Consider the following 27,237-nt stretch of genomic DNA (forward strand, 5'->3'; position numbering starts at 1 on the left):
ACTTAGATCCTGTCTCAAACAAACTGGGGGTGACTGAGGGTGTGACTCAGTGGTAAAGCATTTCCCTCGCTTGTGTGAAGCTCTGGGTTCCATACTGAGAAGTGAAAGAAAAGAAAAAGGATGACTGTTTTAAATGTAAACCATAGAGGCAGTGAGTAACTCAGTAAATTTACTAAGTACTTATTATTTATTGGTGCACTTAAAATGGCCAAGGGAGATGAAGGTGAAATTAGATACAGCATTCTTAAAGTTATAAAATATAAGAAAACTTTTGCTCACTTAATTTATTCACTCATTTGTAGTAAGAGCAATGTGATTGAACATGCAATTCAACAATTTTAATCACTTAATTATTTCAGTAAAATCTCATACTAGGAGTATAATTACCATGCTGGGGATACTTATGCTTCTCATGAATATTATGTTCATTCTGCATTTTCTTTTTAAGAATATTTTTTGTAAAACTAAATATCATCTTTAAATATCTGAAGCCAGATGTGCTAGGAGTACATGCACACACATGCCCCATAGTCTCTAGATCCATGGCACACAGGATGATCCTGAGAGTGTGTGGCCTGTGAATACCTCTGTGCACCATGAAGCTCTGAGTAGCTTCTGAATCACTGCTACCTAAACGGTGAGGGGACCACATTCTTCCCCCTTTGCTGGCAGCAGGTTTCTTTATTAGCACCTTTCCCTGTGTGAATTTTTGAGTATCTTTTTTGGTTTGTTTGATGTCTTGTCTGTCTCCTCCTCTAGGATATATTCTTCCAGAGTTCAGGAACTCACTCTGTCTTGCTTGCTGTTGTATTCTCAGCATTTTGAATAGTTCTTGGCACAAATTCTTGCCTCTGTGACTGTTGCCAAATGAGTGAACTGGTTTGCATATTAAGTTTATCAATAAGTGTAACTCAGTTTAAAAATACACATACCTTGAAGTTGTGGTGTTTTCTTCCTGCCCACATGGAGGTATTGCCAGCCAACATGGGAGACCGTTTCCTGCAGAAGGGCAGGGTAAGCATAGCAAGAGAAACAGGGAAGGTCCGAAAGAAGCACAGAGTCAACAGGAAATGTTTATTAACATGCTTGGCATTTGGCATTTGAGTCAGAACCAATTTACTTGTCCTCCCTTTTAGAGGGAAGAAGTGAAAGTATAGTCAGAAAAAAAATTAAGTAAATGCAATATCTTATTCAGAACAATGTAAAACATTTTGAAATTTTGTGCAAAGGAGTTGCTTATGTTTGAAGCATATGTTGTAACATATTTAATGGTGGTTGTGGCAGGTGATGTGTCCATACTGGTATGACTGACAAGACCAGAAGTACTCAGGTGATTGCATCATTTCCACCTAGAAATCATTTGAAAGAACTGCTTGTTACTTGTCTGAAATTCAGTTGGTTTGGGTTTTTTTTTTTTTTTGAATTGGGGGTCATCAGGTTTATTGTAAAATGTGCATATAGTGAATTCCCCTCCTTTTTACATATACAGTTATCTGAGTTCAAAAGATTTGAATTGATATAGCCCCCACTACAAACCATAACTTAGAAGGTTTCTATCACTCCCACCAAAGTTCCTGTTTCCTTTTTATAGTTGATTACAACCACTGGTTGTATTTCTGTCCATATAGTTTACCATCTTCCAGATGTGGTAAAAATGGCATCATACTAAACATACCCATTCATATATGGCTTCTTTCACTTAGCATAATGCTTTCATAGTCCTGTGTTTTGTGTATGAGAAGTACATTGCTCTATATTGCTGATTAGTATTCCATTTTAGGGATGGGCCATATTTCTAAGAATCCATTTACTAGGTAATTCTTTTAAGTGTTAGACAATTTGAGTAAGGTTTCCTAAGCATTCATGTGAAAGTCTTGATGTTGACATCTATGTTCATTTCTCTTGAATAAATACTGGTAAGTGGGATTACTGGATCATCTGTTAAGTGTGTATTAATTGTGAAAGAAACTGCTGCACAGTTCTCCAAAGTGTTGGTACCAATTTGCGATCCTATGAGCAATATGAGAATTCAGATGCTCTGCATCCACATCAGCACTCTGTACTGTCAGTTTGTCTTTTGTTGTTGCTTCTTGGTCATTACAGAAGGTCATTTAGTTTCAAGGGTAATGGTAAAGATCTTGATTTAGACTTACTTTAATTTTGTTTTCTTTCTAAATCTATATTATTCTTTTTTTTTCCAGAAAGTCCCCTCTCTTTGTTTCATCCATTTACTGACTCCTTGTGGATAGTTTTTTATTATTATTTATATATGTCAGTGGAATGCATTACAATTCTTATTACACATAGAGCACTATTTTTCATATCTCTGGTTGCATACACAGTATATTCACACCAATTTATGTACTTTATACATGTACTTTGGATAATAATGAGCATCACATTCCACCATCATTAATAACCCCATGCCCCCCTTCCCCTCCAACCCCTCTGCCCTATCTAGAGTTCTTCTATTCCTCCCATGCTCCCCTTCCCAACTCCACTATGAATTAGCCTCTTTGTATCAGAGAAAACATTCAGCATTTGGTTTTTTGGGATTGGCTAACTTCACTTAGCATTATCTTCTCTAACTCCATCCATTTACTTGCAAATGCCATGATTGTATTCTCTCTTAATGCTGAGTAATATTCCATTGTGTATATATGATACATTTTTTTATCCATTCACATATCGAAGGACATCTAGGTTGGTTCCACAGTTTAGCTATTGTGAATTGTACCGCTATAAACATTGATGTGGCTGTGTCCCTGGAGTATGCTGTTTTTAAATCCTTTGGGTATAGACCGAGGAGAGGGATAGCTGCATCAAATGGTGGTTCCATTCCCAATTTTTCAAGAAATCTCCATACTGCTTTCCATATTGGCTGCACCAATTTGCAGTTCCACCTGCAGTGTATGAGTGTACATTTTCCCCCACATCCTCACCAACACTTGTTGTTATTTGTATGCATACAGCACTAATCTCTAGGGTATATAAATAACTCAAAAAGCTAAACACCAAAAAAACAAATAACTCAATCAATAAATGGGCCAAGGACATGAAGAGACAGTTCTCAGAAGATGATGTACAATCAACCAACAGATATATGAAAAAATATTAATCATCACTAGCAATTAGAGAAATGCAAATCAAAACCACTCTAAGATTTCATCTCACTCCAGTCAGAATGACACCTTGTGGATAGTTTATATGTCAAATACCTTTTTGAATAGTGTCAGAACTTGTATTTTGGTATATGAGTTATATAAATTAAATACTACCAGTTGTCCACTGAATTATTCTTGTATTTTATTTATTTTTTGCATTTAAAAATACAATTATCAATGTATGTTTTCCACTGAATTCTTGCCATTAGATTGTAAACTTCTTGTGGACAGGTTTTGTGCTTCTCTCATGAAAACCAGTAGGTACTCAGATGACACTTTCATATTTGTTGATTTTATTTTAAGGGGATAACTGAATAAAATCAGCCCTGAGAAAATCATTTTTAATAAAAGTGATTCTCATTTTTATTCTTCTGTGTATAATATATTGTTGATAGGTTTTTAGAACCTAAGAGAAGCAGAATTGTCAGATTTCCAATTCTGAATCAAAGATGGATTGATGCAAAACTTAACAATGCTTAAGTTATTAATATAAGGGATTTTAAGTGATTTGACAACATTGGTTTTCTTAGGGTAGCTTCATGTGCTATTTCTAAAGTTCCCATTGAAATATCCCCTACTTAGGGAATAATTGCATTACCTTAGATTAGATAGAGGGAAGTGATGGGAGGGAAGGGGAATGGGATGTGGGGAAAGGAAAGATAGTAGAATAAAACAGACATTATTTCTATATGTATATACATGACTACATGACCAATATGATTCTCCAATATGTATGCTCGGAAAAAATGAAATTATATTCCATCTATGTATGATATATCAAAGTGCATAAATGCATTCTACTGTCATGTATAACTAATTAAAACAAATAAAAAATTTTAAAAAAAGAAATGTCCCCTACTGCTGCAGATTTCCAAGCTCTTTTCAATTCAATTGTAAACATAATTGATGATTTCAACAAATAATAATAAAAGTTTTCCCCTACAAACTTTTTTATCATTTAGTCATCTTTTTAAATAATTGCCTTATGAAAAATTGGGCATATTTTCAAGTTCTGGTGTTTAGGTCTTTAAATTCAATTGTGAGCATAACTGATCATATAGATAGATAATAATGGATTTATCTTTACCATTTTACTTATCTTGTGTCACATGCTTTCAATGATTACCTTATAAAGGTTTATTGAAGACTGATCTCAGTATTTGGGGCATTTTTCATGTAAGCTTTCTCATGTGGCGATAATAGCATTTTTGATTATATATGATTATGTGTTGCTGCAGACTGTTTTCTAGTATTTCACGTGGGGTTTTCCCCTCCAGAAACATTTTAATATACCCAAGGATCTGAGCCAAATCTTCTTATCTCTAAGTATTTTCCATAGAGCCTATTATATTACAAAGTCCTCAGGCAATTGTTTTATTACCCCAAGGATTCTCAGAGCTCAAGTCTCTACTTAAAGAATATTGTGTATTCTCTGGGATAGAAAATTATGTTCCAACTCTGATATTTAACACTAGTACTGTCTTATCATAGTTCAAGGGAGAGTGCCTATCATAAAAGTCTAAAAATGTGGGTAAAATAGTCCAATTTTAAACTGTTCAGGTCACCCATCAACCTTATGAAGATCATTCCAGTTGCCTCCTTTCTGATAGCAGAATGAAGTCTTGGAGGCAGAACAAAGTTCTAGGTGTGGACAGGGACAGCGCTGGTGGTTCTAGCCAGTGGAAGGAGTGTTCCTGTAGGGGACTTTTGGAAACGTGGGTGATGTCTTTGATTGTCATGATGCCAGAGACATTGCTGACACATAAAAGGTGTGAGCTGTGGGTGGTCACTGCCATCCTATAATGTATAAGACAGTCTCCTATGACACACACACACACACACACACACACACACAAAAAAAATCCCCAGCCCAAATGCCAGGAATGCCCGATTGAGCAATACTGAGTTACGTAGCCCTGGGTCCAATGTCTGACACTGGTAACTTGAACCCATTGCGTTGTCCTCATCTGTAAAGTTGTAGTAAAATACATGTTGCATAAAATCATTGAGAAGATTAATGATATGTGTAAAGCAATGAACACAGGACTAGACACATAGCAGGAACCAGTAAAGACTGTTTGGCATAGATTTTTAAACCCCCAGGGTCTTTACAGCCCATTCCAAGTAAAAGCCAAGACCCTCACAGTGACTACATAGACCTGACTGATACACATCCTGCCCCTTTGAATTCATCTCTGACTGATTCCCCTCTCTGCTTCTGCCCCGACCTCACTAACCTTCTTGTTATTTCTTAGTCTTCCCAAGTGAGCTTCCCACTCTGCCCTGTGTGCTTCTGCCCCGACCTCACTAACCTTCTTGTTATTTCTTAGTCTTCCCAAGTGAGCTTCCCACTCTGCCCTGTGGACCTAAGGTGTGAGAGACTTCTATCCTTCATCTGTCTTTACCCTGTGCCCTTTTCCAAGGTGAGCTTCCCTTATGCATGGTATAGAAAAGGCAGCCTGGCTGTGCACAGCCGCCCTTCCCGTTGATGTTGCTCTTTCTCTTACCATCAGCCAACATATTAAATATGCATTAGCTTATTGTCTGTCTCTTCCAAGGAGAACATAAGTTGCATGAAATCAAGTACTCTCTTTTGTTCACTGATATATCCCCAAAGGCTGGCATATCCCCTGGTTACTTAGATGCCACTGATATCTATTGAATAAATGAATTATTCAACAAATAATAAAATTGGAAAAGAAATAAAAATTATTTAGTTATGCTTGGTTATGTACATATGCTGTGTGTTGGGAGGGGGGAGAGAGGAAGAGAGAGAGAATGTGTATATAAAAAGATTCTTTTTCTTCTAGTTAAATAGTTCTTAATGTAGATGAGGGAACTAATGATTTACCAGAGCCTTCCCATCTGAACAATTTTGAGAAATCTTTCAAGAGATAGCATAGATCAGGCTGTCCAAAAATTATATTTCTTGATATTTATTTAACACTGTGATTCTTGATTCATCTTAATTGAAAAAAAACTTGATATGTTAATTTTTATAGAGACTATCTTCAGGGTATCTTTGAATATGTTTTGAAATGTGTTGCCAATCTCTAGACTTTATCAGTAAAATTGTCTATATGATGTTGGAATTACTGAGTTTTCCTGTATGCTGGGAGGATTGCTCTCTATGTAAACAATAGGTGTGTGATGCTTCTGTTGATATAGGTGTGTGTTGGGTACATGTTTTGAAAGGTTATGTTATGAAAGAAACTATTGACTCAATGATTTAGAAGCAAGTAAAAGATAAAGTGTGTGAGATATTTATTTAAAATACAGATATTTTCATATAAGTTTTTTCTTTTTGGTAGCTACAATCATTTATTTAAAAGACTTCACTTTGATATTTGAAAATTTTGTTGATTTGGTGGCTCAAAAATATACACAGTTTATTAAATATGTTCTGCTTAACATCAGAAATGGTTTAAGAATGTATGTCATTACATATTCTAAATTAATGTTGATTTTCAGTTAATCTTTCAATACATTTAATATTTTAAAATAGTTCCTTATCCAGATTGAATAACATTTGATAGTAGAAATTAGTGTCTCATCTGCCACGGAAGCCCTGAAAATACTTTAGGTGTGTTTTGTTTCTGCAGGTAATTTCTAGAGAAGGGAAACTTTTAAATGTGATAATAATATTAGGCAGGACCTTTAAGTTTGACTTGTTTTCTAATGGAGACATTTGTCTGTGGTTTAACATGGGGCCAATAAACTCAGTTGTGTGAAGAAGTGAATTACCTTCATTTACACTTGGTGAGACTTTGCAGTTGTTGACAGTATTTGATTTTTGAAAACTTGGATCTATAGCTGGGTGTCAGATAATAACTACTTTGATAAGAAGATCAAGAGAGTGTATGCACTTCTGGGTATGTGTGTGTTGGCAAATGATGGGAGCAGTCAGGAGTGACAGATCACTGCAATGAAGACACTCTGTGCTTTTAATATGACTGTCTTCCTCTGAACATGATCAAATCCCCCCTAGTGACCTACATCTCTATTCCCCTTCAGACCAGTTGTGAAGGTGATCTAATTGGTAGTCTCCATTTCCTCCTCCTACACTCTCCTCTCAACCTACTCCTGTCAGATGCTTTGCCCCCAGCTTGCCAACAAGACACTCATACCAGGATTACAAACTACCTCCATTCCATCAAATGGGGATTTTCAATATTTTTTGTGACTTGGTCTGCAAGCAGCATTTGGTGCTGCTGACCACTTCCTTTCCAAATACCTACCCTTCCTTTGGTTTCTCTGTCTTGGGTTCTATTTGTCATAAGATGATATCACACCTCTCCCCACTTTCTTTGGTTATTCTTTCTAGTTTCTTTTGTGAGTTTATTCTGCTCTAACTGGCCCTTAAATGTTCCTTAAAAGTAGTTCCATGTTTTCATCTTATATCTTTCTTGGAAATGTTCTCTGTTGCCATGCCTTGAGTTGTCATCTGAATGCCAATTTTCTCAACAAGTCTCTCCAGTCTGACCTCTTTGCTTCACGGTCAGGTGTCCAACTGCCAACCTGGCTTCACGGTCAGGTGTCCAACTGCCAACCTGGCTTTCACAACTGGACTTTTGAAACAAAGAAATCAAGGCTGCGCTCAGGTTATCCATTCAAAATATGAACTTCTCAGTGAATGATACTAGTTCTAATTGGGTTGGACTCCATCCTGAACACACTTTCTCATCCCCTCTATTCATTGCCATCCATTTATTACCATTACTATTTCTCAAGGCCAGTCTTCTTACTGCTAGAACAGGAAGAGGAAAGAATCTGAACACTGATCTAAACAACACAGCAACCAGCTTCAACATAATGGCGTGTACATGTACGGATTCCAGCAACTACAGAGTTAATCATAGCCTAAGCCATTAGAGGAGCCATCAATTTCAGAGGACTGAAAATATAGATTTGCTTTCTAACTTGATTCTCAAGAATAAAGCTAGATAAGTCAATAATCAAAGACAGTCAATCTCTGTATAAAAATTAACCACTGTCTCTAAAAATGTATGTCACAGAAGAGTTTAAATTGGAAATTAGGAAATATAAGTAAGAGATAATGAAAATACAACACACCAAAATTTGTGGGATGCAAGTATCTCAGGGTTTCCAGGGAAATTTACAATTTTAAATGGATAAACAAGAAAAATGTAATCTGAAAGTCAATATTAATTTTTCTTTGCAAGAGTTTAGAAAAAATAGCAAATAAATCTAAAGAGCATAGAAAGAATCAAAAAGTCAATAAATCAACAAAGAAAAATTTAAATTTAGGAAAAAATAAATAAACATGTAAAATTATTCAGTTAATTTGGAGACACAGCATTTGCTAATACAAGTAATAAAAGGGTTAATTTTACTAACTGAAAATTAGGATTTTATGAATACCTTTTATCTCAAACAATTCAATACCTTGACATGGATCCTCCACAACAAAAATTGACAAAATTGTCAAAGAAGAAAGAGATACTTGAAAGGATTGATATTTATTAAATATATTGAATTATTTAAAAATTTCACACAGAAATTCACTGAGAACTTCATTGGTACATTCTTTTAAACATTAGAAAAACACAATTTTATGCAAATACTAAGAAAATGATAGAGGTAGATGAAGTTCCTCTCTGATTTCTAACAAAGTATGATAGGATATTACAAAGAGAAAGTTATAATTATCCTCTTATGAATATAGGGGTAAAAAAAATCCTAAGAAACATTAGCAAATAGAATCCAGAAATATGTAAAATATTACCTTAGTAAGGTTTATTTCAGCAGTGCAAGGGTGAACACATACTTGCAAATCACTACAATTTCTCACATTAATAGAGAAAGAGAAAAATATATGTTCACTTTGAAGTTTTCAGAAGACGCATTTATCTAGTGAGTTCCTTGTACAATAGAAACTCTTATCAAACTGGAAACAGAAATTTCCTTAGCCTTATGAGAATTTATTAGGGGAGGGGAGGGAAGGGGGTATAGTAGAGGATAGGAAAGGCAGCAGAATACAACAGACACTAGTATGGCAATATGTAAAACAATGGAAGTGTTACTGATGTGATTCTGCAATCTGTATACGGGGTAAAAATGGGAGTTCATAACCCACTTGAATCAAAGTATGAAATATGATATATCAAGAACTATGTAATGTTTTGAACAACCAACAATAAAAAAAACCCACCAAAAAAGAAGCTTAGAGAAAACATCATATAACATAAGTTAAAAACTTTTCCTTGCGAGACAGACTGCAATAGAAGGATGCCCATCAACACTGTATTTAACAATGAAAAAAAAAAAAAACGAGTCATAAGTTTTAGCACAAAAGGAAACTCATTAATCATAGACTGTGAGATTTTATGAATGCAAAACCTGAAAATAGTTAACAAATATGTTTTTAGAAAGACTGATGGTGCTCAGCATGACAAGTGAGTATAAGGTCAATATGAAAAGGTAAATTGTATTCTTATATGCCCATAATAGATAAAGTTTTGAAGCTATTATCAAATGTATTTTTATTTCATTAAATAAAAATACATTTGATAATACATTAAAACTTTCAATAGTGAGAAAATTTGAAGCTCCATATTATTTGCCCCATATTCTTGTATTTTCCCCACTGACTGTGCTTCCTTTTTATTACATTATCTAATTGGGCGTACTGGGACCAATGAAGCAATACCTTCTTTACTGAAGTTCTATGATAATATTGAGTCATTGAAGATTCAGACTTAATTTATTTTTATCTAAGATGTCTTGCCTATTATGGGTCCTTTATCTTTAAAAAACATATTTTTAAATTAAATTGCAAGAAACATATTTTTAAATTAACTTGCAAGAAACATAAAGATAGATATTGATAAAATTGATTTAAAAATCAGTAGAGAAATATCATTGTTTTGGCAAGTTTTGTCACAGTTTTGTCAGTTTTGACATAGTTTTGTCAGTTTTGTGAGCATCATTAAAGGAACAGTTTTGGTTTTATCTATTCTTTTTATTATATCCCAAAATAATATGAAAAATAATAATAGGGACACATTATATAGGGCAAAGAATGAAATAGCAATACTGTAAATATTTTGGACTCTGTTTGAAAACCTCGATAAAATTCTACACTCTCCCATAAAATTTCCAAGATACATAAAACAATAACTTAAAATCAGCAATGGAATTTAACAGCTAAATCACTGTTGTCCCCAACAATTCATGCACAGCCATGCGTTTAGGTGAATTCTAGCAATCACTTCCAAAATTTCACTTTTAAATTTTCCCTTGAAAATCTTATAATCTTGACTCTCAAATCAAAAAGATCAACAAAAGATTGCAAGTCAATATTACATGTAAACATGTATGGATAAATTCTAAGTAAAATATTTTCAATCTGAATTTTGGTAATGGTATTTAAAATGTAATACAAATAAAATAATTATTTTAATTTATCTCAGATACAGTTTAACGTTGGAATATCAATGTAATATACTACATTCATAGATGAAATAAGAAAATATGATCAACTAATAAAGGAAAATGTTTAAAAAATTCAATACTTAATCATCTTATAAACTGTTAGTAAAATAAGAAAAGTTCATATCCTTAAAATGTTTCAAAGAATATTACAAGGATGCTTACCATTATAAGTACTGTTATGTGTTGATTTGGAAGCCTCAATCATGCAGAAAGGAAAAAAAAAAACAATAGGTAGCTTAGAAAAGGTGAAACAGAACTATCATTTGAAAGTAATTTGGTCATCTACATTGAACTGTAAGTGATTATAAAAGAAATTTTTAGTGTTAGAATGATTTCAATGAAATGATTGGAATTAAAATCTACACATAAAAACCTACTTTCCTATATACTAGTAAATCAAGATAAAATGTAAGTATTAACTACAAATCTAAGATGGCTGGGCACTGATTGAGCAAAATATGGGCAAGATGCCTCTTATGGAAATTTTAAAATAATGAAGACTACTTTGATATCATATAATCCAGAGACAACCCTCCTTGGTGTTTGCTAAATGAATAAAAAATCTGCACATAGATGTTTGTAGCAGTTTTATTTCTATTGCCAAAAAATTAGAAGTAACCAAGGTGCCCTTCAGTAGGCTACAGGATAAACTATGGTGCATACAGTGCAATATTTTCCAGTAATGAAAGAAATGTCCTATCAAGCTATGGAAAAAGAAGAGTGAACTTAAATGCACATTGCTAAGTGAAAGAAGTTAGCCTGAAAAGGTTACACAGTGTGGGGTTTCCAACACTATGGTGTTTTAGAAAAGCAAAGCTACAGAGAATATAAAAATATCAGTGGCTTCTGTGAGCTCAATGGGAAAGGAGAGAAGGAAGAATAGATGGAACAGAGGGAATTTTTTTAAGGCAATGAAACTACTTTGATATTACTTAGTAGCTTATACATGACTTATACATTTGTCAAGATTCATAGAAGTGTACAATGCAATGAGATAATCCTCACCTAAACCATGGGCCTTAGTTAATAATGGGCCAGTATTGGTTCTCCAGATGGAACAAATGTACCATACTGATCCAAAAAATGTAAATAACAGGGTAAACTGTTGAGGATTAGGAGAAAGAGGAATTAAATAGTTAATTTCTCCTCTGTACTTTCTGTATAATTTCTCTGTAAATCTAAATCTAGATCTAAAAATAGTCTATTATTTAAAAAATGTATAAGCCAGGTGTGGTGGCACACACCTGTAATCTCAGTGGCTCAGGGGGACTGTAAGTTCAAAGGCAGCCTCAACAACTTAGTGAGGCTTTAAACAACTTAGCAAGATCCTGTCTCAAAAAAAAAATAAAATAAAAAAAGGGCTGGGGATGTGGTGCATTTGTAGGGCACTCCTGGGTAAAAATTTTTAAAAAAGAAAAAAAGATGTACAGAAAGTAACCATTTTCATTGCTAAGGTGACACAAAATCATGAATCATGTTTACAAAATCATGAATCATGTTATCAGATCAATGTGTAAAGGCATTGCCAATCAGAATTTTCTTTAGTAGTAGGAATGTTAAACAAATGAATTCTAAAATTTACATGAAATACAAAGAAATAAAAAACAATTTGAAGGAATAACAAGATAGGTGGCTTACCTTCCTAGATACCAAGAGTTAGTTTAAATCTATAGCAGTAACTATTATGTTATGACACAGATATAGGAAACCAGGTATAGACTTCATATATGGAAATTTTGCACCTGATAGAGATGACATTGCAAATCTTTGGGGGTGGTGTAAGCCTTTGTAATAATAGGTTCTTTGAAATTTGATTATCCATATGAATAAAAAATGAAATAGAATCCTTATCTGGAACTATAAACAATAGAGTATATAAACTATAAACAAGTAGAGTAAATGGTTATATAAAATAAATCTTTAGAACCTTCCTAAGAAACCTGTAGCCTTGAGGATTTTAAAATCCTACACTTTCCACACCTAAAGTACATGAAAGATATTGTTAAATTCAACTCACCAATGTTTTTAAAAATGTGATTCTTGGAATAATTTTAAAATAAATATGATTTTGGGTTTCTTTCTACAATTCTTGGTTAGCAGATATAAAGTCTTACAACATGAGGTGCAGGCCAGGATGTTGCACAATGGGGACTCGTTGGCTGATGTCAGGTATTCAAATTAATAAATATTCTTTGTAGAGCAGTTTGGCAATACCTTGCTAGTCAAGTTTAAGATATGCATAAGCTACAAACCAAGAATTTATCTGACATTTAGTGTTTCTCAATGGGCCCTTATTGGTAAACTGGGCAAGACAAATCTATCCAGGGGGATATCTTTCAAGTCCTAATGTCCACATACAATGTGTGAATTATCTCCTTTACCATGTCCCTTCTGACAACCAAACATCCTTCACACATTTTCAATCTCTTCTAATCAGACATCTATCTTTGACTTAAAAACTATGGGAGAAACTGGAATGTGCATCAGAAGAGTCTATGAAACTTCTTTAAGTCTCCATAGTGGTAAAATAAGGTAAGCATCTTAAGTATCATCTGAAGGAACATTAATCAATAAATTATAGATCTTCCCACAATGAAATACTATGCATCTTTTAAAATGGCTTTAATAAAACTATATTTATCATTGTGGATAAAATTTCCTGCCAGTAATATTGATTGAAGAGGATGTAGTAATATACCACTTATAACTTTTATAAAAAATGTGTATAATCATGAGAATTTGTTCTATGTGTATATATCCCTAAATATTCAATAAAATACATGGGTGTAATAAATATGATTTTAAGATAAAGTTACTTCTAGCAAGGCTTGATGAAAGAATCATCAGAGATGTACCAAGGATTTGTTTTTATTTCATGGGTTATATCACCAGTATCTGTGTGTTATAAAAACTACCATATGTTTGTATAGTTAAAAAAGAAAAAAAAAGAACAAAAGAAAACTAAGTATAAAATGATGGCATCAGAAGTTCATGGGGAAATACCAAAGCTGAGAGTCTTTGAGTACAGGTCCAAGGGTCTGAAATCATAATAAAGAGAGTCATATGGAAAATAGCAGGGTTATGTGTAAACTAAAAGGCTTTAAAATTACTTAGAACAAGAAAAATCAGGTAAGATCAGACCTCAGAGCAGGGAATATGGTATCTAAACCCTCTGGTTTAGTATTTAATGTTAATACAATCTTATTGGATTTTAACAAGGAATTTTTGACCATAAAATAAGAGAAAGCGGAATGGCAAGTCTGTGATCCTTGGTGTGGTTGCAGGTTGCTACTTAGCTTTTCAAAGTGATTTGATTTCTCTAGACACCAAGTGAACCACAGGTGCTGAAGAAATTTGCATTTTTCATCTCAGAGGTTTAGTACCCATACTCTTATACTGGCTAATTTGAAAGTTGACAGAAACTATGAGCACCAGGTATTCACAGTACAATCCTCTCTCTTCCTCCCCTTCTCATGAGATAAACTTCCCAAATTATATATTTAGTTGGATTTTTCTGTCCTGCCAGAATTCTAGATGGAGATGACTTGATTTAAAAGAAAAATGGTAGAAAACATTGCTCGCTGCTCTTTCATTTGAACTGATATTTAGATTGTGAAAGCAATTGCTGTTTCAGTTTACACTTAAGAAGAACTTGGAGAAGCACAGTTTGCATCAGTGTTACTGAACAACTGTGATATGCTCTTCAAAACTTGGCTTTTGTCATTTTGAGACACTCTTTCCTTCCTGATGGTTCTTATTCAGATAGCATCCTGGTCCAGGTTCAATCAGACACTTTGTGGCTGGTGTTTAAAAGGCTCATTGTTCTTTTTCCATTTAGGCAATTGCTAGCAGCCAGCTGGGGAGGGTGTCTGGTTTAAAACCATAATAAATGAAACTTCCATTAGGCTCCTTGACTTGGGGATGTTTCCTGTAAAGTCCTTATCCTACCATTAGTGGTTTGGAGAAGGCTGAACGCTGTTTTGTTCATTAAGTGAAAGCTGAAGTTTATCGGGTAGGGTAGTACATAGGCTTCTTATTTAGATGGTGCTTCTGGTCCTGATGCTTGATGGAGTGTGGGCTACATTTTTGCTTGTATTTTTCTTTTTTTTTGGGGGGGGTAACAGGAATTGAACCCAGGAGCACTCAACCACTGAGCCATATTCCCAGCCCTATTTTGTATTTTATTTAGAGACAGAGTCTCTGAGTTGCTTAGCACCTCGCTTTTGCTGAGGCTGGCTTTGAACTTGTGATCCTCCTGTCTCAGCCTCCCGAGCCGCTGGGATTACAGGACTGTGCCACTGGGCTGGGCTATGTTTGTATTTTTAAAATTTTAAGACTTTTAACTGACACAGAGTATTCATACATACAGAGTACAGTGTGACATTTCCATACCTGTGTACAACGTGTAATGATCAGATTAGGTAATTGGCATATCTGTAGCTTTAGACATTTATAACTTCTTTCTGTTGGGGACATCAAAATCCACATTGCTAACTGTTTTGAAATATTCACTTAATTGTTGTCAACCATCCTTATCCTGCTGAGTTATAACAGTTTACATTATAATATGTAGCCCTCTCGGTGTTCAGAACAATAACCTGTGAACTTGTGTCTTAATATAAAATGGAACAGATAACACATTTCTTTTTAAGTATGCTTTTAATTAAGGAAACCTAAATATATTAAAATATTCAAATAATTGGATTTTTCTCCCCATGCTTTTCTTCAAACCTAATCTTTGATTTATTTTTTTTTTAAGTTTTCTTTTACTCTGGAGAACACACTGTATATTGAAGGAATAGCAATTTTATGGACAAAAGAGATATTCCAACAGTGTGTTAGCTTTATGTACATCTTTAAGAACCTTATTTTTTCTGAGCACAGGTTTTTATGTTATATGTTTGCAATTCAATACACATGGTTCTGTACTGCTTACATGCATTTGGAAATTATGGTCAGAACACATTTGCAAAACATATTAAAATAGCCCTGGTTCTGGATAAGATGGAATAAAGTTAATATCACAAGTGGATTAAGGAATACCAGAATTAAAATACCACTGAACAGGATATAAGTCTACCATTTTTTTTTCTTCCCAGAAACAACCCACTTCTATAATCATTGCCAAAAGATCTAGAAATTTTAAAAGAAGAACAAAACAAATTTGTGGTTTAGAACTGCCACTTTAAGATATTCCCTTGTTCCATTGCTTTGGCCCCTGCAGTTTTACATTGTTAACTGCTTTTGCTGGACTGAGACTTCCAAAACTGTGAGCCCCCACATAAACTTTTTCTCTTCTAAAATTGTTCTTGTCAGGTCTTTTTGTCACAATAGTGAAAAAAGCTAACTGAAATAGAATTCCACTGGAGTCCCAGACTTATCTCTATGCTGTGCAGTATAAAGAAGATCCAAATGGGTCTGCATAGCTTATAAAAAGCAGACTGACACAATAATCAGAGCCCACCGAAACTAGATTGTAATTTATGTCTAGAGGCTAACCAGATCAAATGCCTCCTAAGGCAATGATATCAACATTCTCCATAAATTTAAATAAACCACAGGTTCATAAGAAAACATTGAAAATGCCCTAGGTACAATCCTTATTGACATATGAACAATGACAAAAATTTTGAATTATATGAAAGAAGGTAATCAACACATGATTATAAAAATACTATGTAAAAGGAACTATTATATAAATGTTTTGAGTGAATAATCATGAATCCTAGGGACAGCAGATTCAGATGACTGAGATATCATGTCAGAAATCATGGAGACTAAAAGGAAATGGCACCCCATTTTTAAAGTTCTAAAGCAAAAGTTCAAATGTTCAGCTAAAATACTATTCAAGGGTGCAAGGTGAAACAGGTTTTCTCACATAAGGAAAAAAATTAAAGAATTTGGAGCTAGCAGAACTACTACAAAATAATCAATTAACGAGATTTCTTAGATGAAAAATGGTGCAAGAAGAAAATGTAGAGTATCTAGAATGGAACAAATGATAAATACAATAATTCTTTTAAATTATAGTCAGTATAGTTCATGGCTGAAATAAACAGGCAAACGTTGTCTATGAAAATTTTCAATGTATATAGATTAATATATGACAATTTATTAATCAGATTGGAGAGCTTCATGGTATTATGGTAGATACAACAATCTCTCTGCCCACCCTTATACCCATCCCCACATCCTAAACCCAGGATCCTCTGAAATTGTATTTCATGCCAAAAAAGACTTGTACATGCAATTCAAACTATAAACTTTGAGATAGGGAGGTAGTCTATATAGTTTTCTGGTGGGCCCAATCAAACAGCAGGAGTCTCAAAAAGGAAAAGGTAGCTAATTGGTCAGAGTGATGTGCCACCGAGAAGGACTTCAGCTGCTGTTTCTGGCTCTGTGGATGGAGGGATGGGCCATGAGTCAAGGAATGTGGGCAGCCTCTGAAAGCTGAAAACTGCCCTTGGCTGACATTCAGCAACAATGTGGACCTTGCTCATCACAGCCAGGAATGGAATTCTGCCTAGGAATGGAATTCTGCCTAGGAATGGAATTCTGCCTAGGAATGGAATTCTGCCTAGGAATGGAATATCTAGGAACTGAACTCTCCTCAGAGCCTCCAGGAAGGAACGCATCCTTCACAGCACCTTGATTTTTAGCCCACTGAGAACTGTTTTGACTTCTGACCTCTAGAACGGAAGGATAATTTATCTTGTTACGCCATTAAGTTTCTCATTAATTTTTATGATAGCAATAGAAAACAAATGCAAGTGGTCTTATTTATTCCAATTAAAGTATCAAAATATTCTCAGTAGGGTGTGAAAAGCTAACGATGCCTGTTGTAACCCATACAGCAACCCCTAAAAATGTGTGCAAAGAAGTACAGTCAAAATTACAATTGACAAAATGGAACAATAAGAAAAAGTTCAGATAACCCCCAAGAATGTAGGAAAAGGAGAAACAGAAGAATGGAAAACAAAGGAATAAATGGGTAGCAAAGAGTAAAACAGGCCCCCAAACAAATAAATCAATTGTAATATTAAATATAAATGGTCTAAAGAAACCAACTAAAAGGTAGAGATAGTTAGGTCATTTTATGTAATTCGTCTGTATACTTTCTGTAAGATATAGGTAATGGTATGGGTAGCTCAAAAGCAAAAGGTGGAAAAATACCACAGAGATACAAATTAAAAGATGACTGGAATGGGTATATTAAAATAATACAAGACAAACTTCAAAACATAGAAAATTTTGAGGAAGAAAGACAGGTAATGCACATTGGCCAAAGGGTCAGTTCAGCAAGACACATAATTGTTCTCAATGTATACACAACTAACCACAGAGCCTCAAAATACAGAGAAAAAACTATATAAATAAAGCGAGAAATAGACAAATATGTAGTTGTAGTTAAAAAATATTAACTCTCTTCTCCCAGTAGTAGAAGTAGTAGTCAAAAATCCTCAAGGATGTAGTAGAACAGAAGCATCTAGCGACTAGATGAAATGGAAATTTATGGAACTTTACCCAACAGTAATTGTAGGTCATAAGGAGCAGTCACAAGATAGGCCACAGTCTGGGTCACAAATCAAACCTTAACAAACTTGAAATAATAGAAATCATATGTAAAATGTGTTTTCTGATGTTAAGCTAGAAATTAGTGAAAATATATCTGAGAAATCTCCAAATATTTGGAAATTAACACTTTATTTTTGACTAAAACCTAGTTCAAAAAGGAAGGTTCAAGAAAAACTTAAAAATGTTGCTTCCATTCCCAGATTTCCAAGGAATCTCTATGCTGCTTTCAATATTGGCTGCACCAATTTGTAGTCCCACCAGCAATATATGAGTATACCTTTTCCCCCCACATCCTCAACAACATTTATTGTTGTTTTTCTTCATAATAGCTGCCATTCTGACTAGAGTAAGATGATATCTTAGAGTAGTTTTGATTTGCATTTCTCTAATTTCTAGAGATAATGAACATTTTTTTCATATACTTGTTGATTGATTGTATATTGTCTTCTGGGAAGTGTCTGTTCGGGTCCTTGGCCCATTTGTTGATTGGGTTATTTGTTTTTTGGTCCTTAGCTTTTTGAGTTCTTTATATACCTTATAGATGAGTGCTGTATCTGATGTGTGAGGGGTAAAGATTTGCTCCCAGGATGTAAGCTTTTTGTTCACCTCACAGATTGTTTCTTTTTGCTGAGAAGGAACTTTTTAGTTTGATTCCATCCCATTTATTGATTCTTGGTTTTAATTCTTGCGCTTTAGTACTCTTATTAAGGAAGGTGAGACCTAATCCCACATGATGAAGATTAGGGCCTACTTTTTCTTCTATTAGACACAGAGTTTCTGACCCAGCTATACATCTCCTCCGTCTATACCCAATGGACTTAAAAATAGCACACTACAGGGACACAGCCACATCAATGTTTATTGCAGCACAATTCACAATAGCGAAATTGTGGAGCTAACCTAGATGCCCTTCAGTGGATGAATGAATAAAAAGTGGCATATATACACAATGGAATTTTCCTCAGCAATAAAAGAGAATAAAATCATAGCATTTGCAGGTAAACGGATGGCATTGGAGAAGATAATACTAAGTGAAGTTAGCCAATCCCAGAAAAACTAATGTCAAATATTTTCTCTGATATAAGCAGACTCATAATGGGGTAGGGATGGGGAACATGGGAGGAATAGATAAATTGTAGATAGGGAAGAGGGGTGGGAGGGTAAGGAAGGGAGCAGGGGATTAACAAGGATGATGAATGTTATAGACATCATATTCCAAAGTACATGTATGAAGACACAAATTGGGTGTCAACATACTTTATATACAAACAGAGATATGAAAAATTGTGGTATATATGTGTAGTAAGAATTGTAATGCATTCCACTGTCATGTTTTTAAAATCAATTTTAAAAGTACCTTGTACTATATCTAAGTTGCTCTATATAATATTGGAGACACAAACATGCAAGAAGGAATAAAAATGAGCTAAACCAAGAAAAGGAAAAACTTAAAAATGAAAGTGGAAATATTATATCCTTACAGGTAATACATGGCTCAAAGAGGAAGTTTCAAGTAAATTAGACAAGTTTTTGATCTAGATGAAAATACCATATAGCACAATTTATGGAATGCAGCTAATATGTAGTTTTAAACTTTATTTTCAAAATGAATAAAGGGCTCAGATCAATCATTCGAAACCAATGGTTGACAAACTTTCTTGGTAAACGTTCATATGGTATATATTTAAGCTTTGAGGCATATAATAAGTGTTAAACTGTGCCATTGAAGTACAAAAGAAGCTATGGCCAATGTGTAAGCTGATGGGTGTGGCTATATTCATTAAAACTTTATGTGCAAAAACAGGTGGTTTTTGTGGATCTTATTTGCTGGGCTATAGTTTTTCACCTTTTGAATTTAGCTACCACCTTAAAGTCAAAAGAGAAAATGAAGCCAATGTCAAACAGAAGGAAGGAAGTCATAAAGTCATAAGCAAACATGTATGATGTTGAAAATAGTGAAATAATTAAAGCAAAACTTTTTTCTTGGGGGAAGAAGTCAATAAATTGATAAAAGGCTAACATCTTAATTAATAATGGAAGGTTGAATGCATTCTCTTCAAGATCAGAGAAATTATAAGAACTTTCACTCTCATTTACAGGAAGTCTTTAAGCAGTTTAATAAGGCAAAAAAATGAAGGTTTATCATATAAAATGGAAAAAAATAAAAATATCCCCATTTACAGAAAACATGATTTTTTCAAGATAGAATAGCCAAAGGAATCTAATAAAAATTATAAAACTAAGTATATTTAGCAAGTTAAAAAAAATTCAAGGTCATGGGCTGGGGTTGTAGCTCAGTGGTAGGGTATTTATCTAGCATGTGTGAGGCACTGAGTTCCATCCTCAGCCCCACATGAAAATAAATAAATAAAAAAGATATTGCATATATCTACAACAACAAAATATTTTTTAAAAAAGAATTCAAGGTCAGCACACAGAATTCAATTTTATTTCTCTACATTAGCATTGTACAATTGAAAATAATAATGAAAAATATATGCTCTCATTTCAACAAAAATGAAATACTTGTAAGTCTAATAAAACATACTGGATATGTAAGCTCACTCCAGAATATACTGATGAAAAAACCAAAGGAGATCTAAATATATAGCAATACAATATACTTATATTGGAAGACTTAACCTAGTAAACATGTCAGTACTTCCCAAACTCATCTGTAGGTTAATACAATGCGATAGAAATCTAGCAGGATTTTCTTTGGCATATATAGATGAAATTATTCTAAAATTTATACAGAAGAACAGAAGAACTAGAGTAGATAAGTAAGGTAGGGAGATAATGAATTTAGAAGAGTTGCACTTCCTGATTTTAAGACTAGCATGTCACAGTAATCAAAACAAGGTAGCACTGAAAAACTGATAGCCACATGGATTCCTAGAACAGAATAGACCCAAAGAACACGCCCACATGAATGTGGCATTTGATGTTCAGGATAATGCAGATTAATTCAGTGGAAAAATGAAGCAACGATATTAGAAAAAAATTGCCATCCATATGTTAAAGAGGAACTTTGATGAAACCATAAACCTTATGTAGAAACTCCCACAAAATAGATCATAAATCTCAATGTAAAAGGTACAACTATAAAATTATTAGTTGAAAATGAGAGAAACTTTTGTTAACTGGAGTTAAACAATAAGTTTGGAGACATGACTGACCCAGAAAGTATTTTCCATAAAATAAAAAATAGTATCTGCTAACCTTCATCAAGCTTGAAAACTGAAAATTAAAAACCAAAATTGTATCATAAGACATCATTAAAATAAAAGAAAGTCAATCTATAAAATGGTAAATATTTACAAGTTATGTGTTCAAGGAAGGCCTTGTACCCAAAATATATCAGTAAAAAGAAAGCGAGCAGCCCAATTTAAAAAATTGGGTAAAAGTCTTGTAGTTTGCTAAACTACACATAAAAATAGCAAATAAATACATAAAAAGGTTCCCATTATCACACCCCTTAGAAAAGTGAAAATTACACATCTGAACTCTACAGCTGTTTTATTTTTAGGAGCTCAAAACTGGAAACCACTCATATGTCCATTAAGGTGTAATAGATAAATTCTGATACACTCAGACCATGGAATACTCTCAGCAGTGAAGAATATTCATTAATGACTGACTCCTGCAACAACTTGTGTGATTCTCAAAGGTCTTATGTTGAGCAAAAAAACTGTTTTTTTTATTATTCTATTTATAAAACATTTTCAAAAAGATTGAATTATAATGATGAGGAAGAGATCAATTATTATTGGATGGGGGGTTCTGAGGTGGGTATAACTCTAAGGGGAAGATCCTTCTTATTGTGATGGTTATAAAACAAATCTCTATGTGTGCTAAAGTTACAAAAGTATACATGAAAGGGAAGAAATGCCTATTTTCCTTTGAGGTGATTTTAAAAATAAAAAATATATTTAATATATATTTATTAAATTAAGATGATGAAACTGTTGTCTCCAGCATCCAGTGATCCTAAGCACATCCCTGCTTCTACCTGAACTAGCTCTTGAAAATGTTGCAATGTTCCAATATTGTATCCATTTCTACCAATTCCCCCTGATCCCCCAAAAGAGATGGAGACTATGTATTTCACTGGGACCATTTACATGGAAAATCAATGTTTTCACACAGAGAGCGCATTCTTCAGAGATGCTTTTTGTTCATTTCAACCTTTTCTGTTTTCCATCACATTATTATTTGTTGTTGTTGTTGTTGTTTCTTGGAGATTCAAAACCTCTCCATTGTATGAGAGGTTATTTCTTCTCAGCCTTCCCATAAAATAATCAGTTTTCCCTCATTTCCTCTGAAGGGGAATGTAAGCATCTCTGGAAGTTGGATAGGTAACCTTGAGTCTGTGCAGTATTCAGCAGGGAAATTCTTGGGACTTGGGCTCACTTTATTTGGTGGAGGTCAGGAATAAGCATTTTGAAAACACATTCTTGATAAGACTGTGCCAGGAGGTGCAGGGACAATCTCTGTGAAATCATGTGGGATTTGAATCTGGGGGATATCTATGTGCCTGCCTGTGTCTTTGACTCTCACTCTCATTACATGTCTGAAATCCATAATCCTCTACTTGACTGTTTTACACATCACAGTGTTTCATCATATTCTGTCACATGAGTGAGTCTTGAGCATTGCTACACTCGTCAAAGTTGCCATCTACTGCTCCTTGTCCACCTGAAGTGTACTCTGTTCATCCCACCCATGTGCTGTTGTCTTTGTGGTCAGAGACTTCATAGCACATGTGTTATAAGCAATCCTAGTCCCATTGTTCTTGCCACCTGTGACTGGCTACCCTCTCCTTTTTATATTTCTAATACATTGCTTTCATTACAACCTTTTAGTTACTTAAATTGTTGTTTTTTCCTCTGCCTTCAATTTTTAGTCGATCAGAATAATGTTTCTTTTGGTCAAAAACTATCTGGTTGAAATTAGCTTGGAATTGGTATAAATTCTTTTGCTCAGAGCTTTTATTTGTATTCTTTCGTTTCTCATTCCTAGGATATTTTTCTCAAGGCTGTGATGGGTGTCCTGGGACCTTTATGGTGCCTGTCACATGGTGAATGTACCAGATATATCTGTTGGCTTGGCTTTTTCCTTTCTCAAAGTCCTCTCCTGTGTTAGGTAGTGTGCTATATCTCCCACCTCTATTGCATGCTAATTGAAGGAAAATATTTATAAGTAAACATAGGAACCATGCACCGTAGCATATCTGCAAGGTACAGTACATGACTTGGATAATGTATTTGTGTTTTGCTAATGTGAAATACAAGTTTCTGTTTAGAATAAATTTTTCAATGTCAGCAAAAGATTATAAAATATTTTGAATATTTAAAGTCAGAATAATGCACTATGGAGTAGTTAATAAAATTGTATTAAACACTATTCATGATAGGCACTGTTCTTAGCTGAACGAATTCATTCAGTTCTTACCACAGTCCCAGAAATACTTAGTATTAAGTTAATCTATGAAGTAGGAACAATAATGAGATATAGAGCTCTTACGTAACTTGACTAAGTTATCGAAAGTAGGCATAATGACAATAGCAATAATGATAAAAATAGCTTTCCTTGACTGAACATGTTAATTCAGCAGATACTATGATTTATGCTTATAGTTCTATCTGTAAACTAGGTAATCTAATTCTCAAGCTATAGGTGATAAAACTTGGCCTTAGTGCGGTTACTTGCTCTCAAACATCTCAGTAGAATGTAACAAAGCAGAGAAGAATTCTAACCTGGAATTGGTCTCTAGAGCCCAATACCTTGATTCCAGCATTGCATGGTTCTCACTGAAGGAACTGAGTTCATCTTGTACTGACGGTCCTTGTAGAGAATAATGTCCTGACTTTCACCAGGCCATAGGAACCCTGATGTGTGGACTTTTCTTTTCAATGATTCAATATCTTCTCCTGAAATCAGTTGGATAGGCGAACAAAAAACATGGAGTTCTTGATCTTAGAAAAATCTGTTTTGTGGAGGCTCCTGACTTCTCTTTCTCAGCCAAATGTGGCAAAGTCATTATAGGGCAGGTCCCAGTGGCCTGGCCAGATCTTTTCACATTGAAACAATTTATGATGAGCCATTTGGCACATAAAATAAGGGTTATTTTTCCAAATTTGATTTTGATTTGATCTCTGCTAAATTTGACCTGTCATCTCTGAAGCCATATTTTGGATAGCAGCATTTACCACCCTTTGTGATGGCATATTTATTTGTGAAGCCTTTTTATTGTTCACATCCAATTGTTGGTGAGAATCACTTTTCTCCCCCCTCATGTCCTCAGACTGAGTCTCTGAGGCTTGTTCTTGTGAGGGTTCCAGTGTAAAAGTTTTGCCAGTTATGGATGAAGACAGAACTCCCATTTTTTTTTTTACAAATGTTTTTCTCTCTAGTCGCTCATTTTTTTTTTTGTTATATAATTTAAAGATGCTAGGCAGAATCCAATTTGGTGTGAGCAAAAATCCAATTTTGTCCTTCAAAACATATACTTGACTCTAGAGAGGAAGATGGCATGTTTAAAATGACCACTGGTGACCAGACTGCTAGTCTGCTACCTGTTTTTACCAATGAAGTTTTATTAGAGCACAGCCCTGTTCTTTCATGTAGGTGATGTTTATGTCATCTTGGAGGTCACAAGTGCAGAGGTGAGAAGTTGCAGCACATAGTACCTGTCCACAAAGTGTAAAAATATTTAATAAGTGGCCCATTAGGGAAGCTGTTGGCTGACCCTGACTTAAAAGGAGTCCCCTGCCCCTAATCATGCTGATGAACTGCCCCTGGCACTATTCTAGTATTTAGCTTTGCTTTTTCAGGAAAGGGAATAAACAGTGGTCTTCCTAGGAAGCTTTCTTTTGGATCAACTTGACTTTCTCATTCACTGCTTCCAACTTTTCTATCATGGCTCTGATAAAAATCTTAAAAAGTTATTTTTAAAAGTTCTTTCTATTTCCAATGTACAACTATAACATGCTAATAAAAAGAATATTAGAAGAAAAATGCTTTTCCTGGCATTTGTAGAAGTTATGATTGAATGTTTGAATCTTGATCATTCAGAAGATAGCATGGGATTTCTGAGCCGTTTCCCACTTGATGTGCCCTGAACCCACCGAGAAGGCTCATGTTTTCTCTTTATGTTCTGTTTTATAGGAGTCACCGAAGTTGTTTTCAATAGAGGCACACTCTTTTGAAGAGTGAATTCTTTTGTTCTTCATGCAACCATGGATCTGGATAAACCATCTGTCTGGGGCTCATTAAAACAGCGGACCAGGCCATTGCTAATCAATTTGAGCAAGAAGAAGGTAAAGAAGAATGCAAACAAGCCCTTAGACTTAAGGGCAAGCCACCATTTGGACCGCAGGCTCAGTCTCTCTGTTCCTGACCTCCTAGAGGCTGAGGACTTGGTTCCAGAGGGTCGACCCTACTCAGGTCCCCAGTCGTCCTACACCTCGGTTCCCAGCAGCCTGTCCACTGCAGGGATCATTCCCAAAAGTAGTAGCAGCTCTTTGAAACAGTCTGAAGAAGAACTGGACTGGAGCCAGGAAGAAGCAAGCCATCTCCATGCGGTGGAAACAGACTCAGAGGAGGTTTACTCCTCTCCTGCTGAGGACCATCGGGCCTCCAGCCAGGGCATCTTTGAGTTCCAGAAACCTGCTCTTAGAGTGGATGCACAAGAAGAGCCTGAGGTGAGACCAGGGCTTGCACTTTCCAGTTTCATTTCCTTCTTTTCCTTTTTAAAATGTACTCTGTGCCCTTGGAAAATTTGGTCAGGGGTCATTTTTTTGTGGTTAGCTTGGATAAGGAGAATGTCATTTACAAGAATTCAAATTAATGTAATATCGATTGCACCCAGGGTTCCCATTAGTTTCGAGTTGACCTCTAAGTATTTAAAAACTGTTACAAAAAGCCTCTCTAAGACATTTTAAGACATTAAATGCTCTATTGAATGAGTTTTTATTTTTCCAGTCCCTGGCAAAGAAATGAGGACTGTAACTTCCATTTAACTTTTTGTATAAATGTCTCTGTCAGTTAGTCTGTCTCTTTTTTAATAGACAAATCATGTACATTAGTGTGCCTAAGGAATTTATGAATGTGTGTCTCCCTTTGACTTTGACAGGGTTGGGTCTTCCTTCTATGTGTGAGGATATGTAAGTATGTGTATATACACCTCTGAGCAGCTTTGCTTGCATTCTCTAAAAATAAATTAAGAAATAAGTGATTCAGCTTTAGTATTTCAACAAGGTTAGTCAGTTAAGTGTAATTATGAGACAAAGCTAGTATTTCTATGATGGATTTAATTTTAAGTTATATCACCATCCAGTTACCAAAACATGATTTGAATAATGAATGTAATCAGAAGTTTTTATTTTTTTAAATTCCTGCAGTAATGGCAGTAAAGTATGTTTCAGTGTCAAAGTAAGAAAGTTAACTGTTTCTCTATTCCAGGTTACTATTAGAATTGAATAGAAAAAATTAGTTAACTGGGATTTGGGGTTTATTATTCAAATAAAAGCCTGTTGATTATTAAATTTATTTAGGTCTTTCTGGGGGGTGGGTAATTGAATCATGAAGGCTCAGAAGATTGTGTGGCTGTATTCTTTTGGATACGTTACTATGTTAGGGTACCACTACTCAGTAAATTACTTAACTGTATTTTCTTGAACATTAACATTTATGAAATCTTTTTTGTAAAACTTACTCTTGTATTAAAATTTAAATTATGTGTTTCCACTAAACAAAATTCAAAGTTTTCGAATTACTAAATTATTTCAGTATGGTGAGGTAACATGTTTAACTCTATACTGAAATTAATCTTCATTATCTTTTTACTTATTACCCAATAAGCAAAAATAAGTGGACTTCTTGGCTTTGATATGCTTAAGTTTCCAGTTAGAATTTTTAAATTAACTGCAATCAAACTGAGCACTGTGGAACTGTTTTCCCCTTTGTTTGAATATGTGTAGGTATTTGAATGCTGCTCTAGACTAGGTGCTATAAATGGAGAGCTTGGGAGTGGACATGG

The 27,237-nt window shown here is 34.5% G+C and overlaps 1 protein-coding gene and 1 long non-coding RNA gene across 5 annotated transcripts in view; one reads left to right on the forward strand and one right to left on the reverse strand.

Annotated features, from left to right (window-relative positions):
* Positions 1-27,237, forward strand: part of Mctp2 (multiple C2 and transmembrane domain containing 2) — a 220,093-nt gene that overhangs the window by 31,894 nt on the left and 160,962 nt on the right. For all 4 annotated transcript variants that reach the window (XM_078051223.1, XM_078051226.1, XM_078051224.1 and 1 more), the window contains exon 2: positions 25,365-25,900. In XM_078051223.1, coding sequence (XP_077907349.1) covers positions 25,436-25,900 — 465 coding nt within the window. In that variant the 5' untranslated portion in view covers positions 25,365-25,435. The remainder of the gene's footprint in view (positions 1-25,364; positions 25,901-27,237) is intronic.
* Positions 1-27,237, reverse strand: part of LOC144378020 (uncharacterized) — a 30,061-nt gene that overhangs the window by 2,192 nt on the left and 632 nt on the right. Inside the window, exon 3 of the long non-coding RNA XR_013439450.1 lies at positions 933-999. This is a non-coding gene — a long non-coding RNA (uncharacterized LOC144378020). The remainder of the gene's footprint in view (positions 1-932; positions 1,000-27,237) is intronic.

This window comes from Ictidomys tridecemlineatus, chromosome 5 (assembly GCF_052094955.1).
Source record: "Ictidomys tridecemlineatus isolate mIctTri1 chromosome 5, mIctTri1.hap1, whole genome shotgun sequence".
Taxonomy (NCBI): Eukaryota; Metazoa; Chordata; class Mammalia; order Rodentia; family Sciuridae; genus Ictidomys; species Ictidomys tridecemlineatus.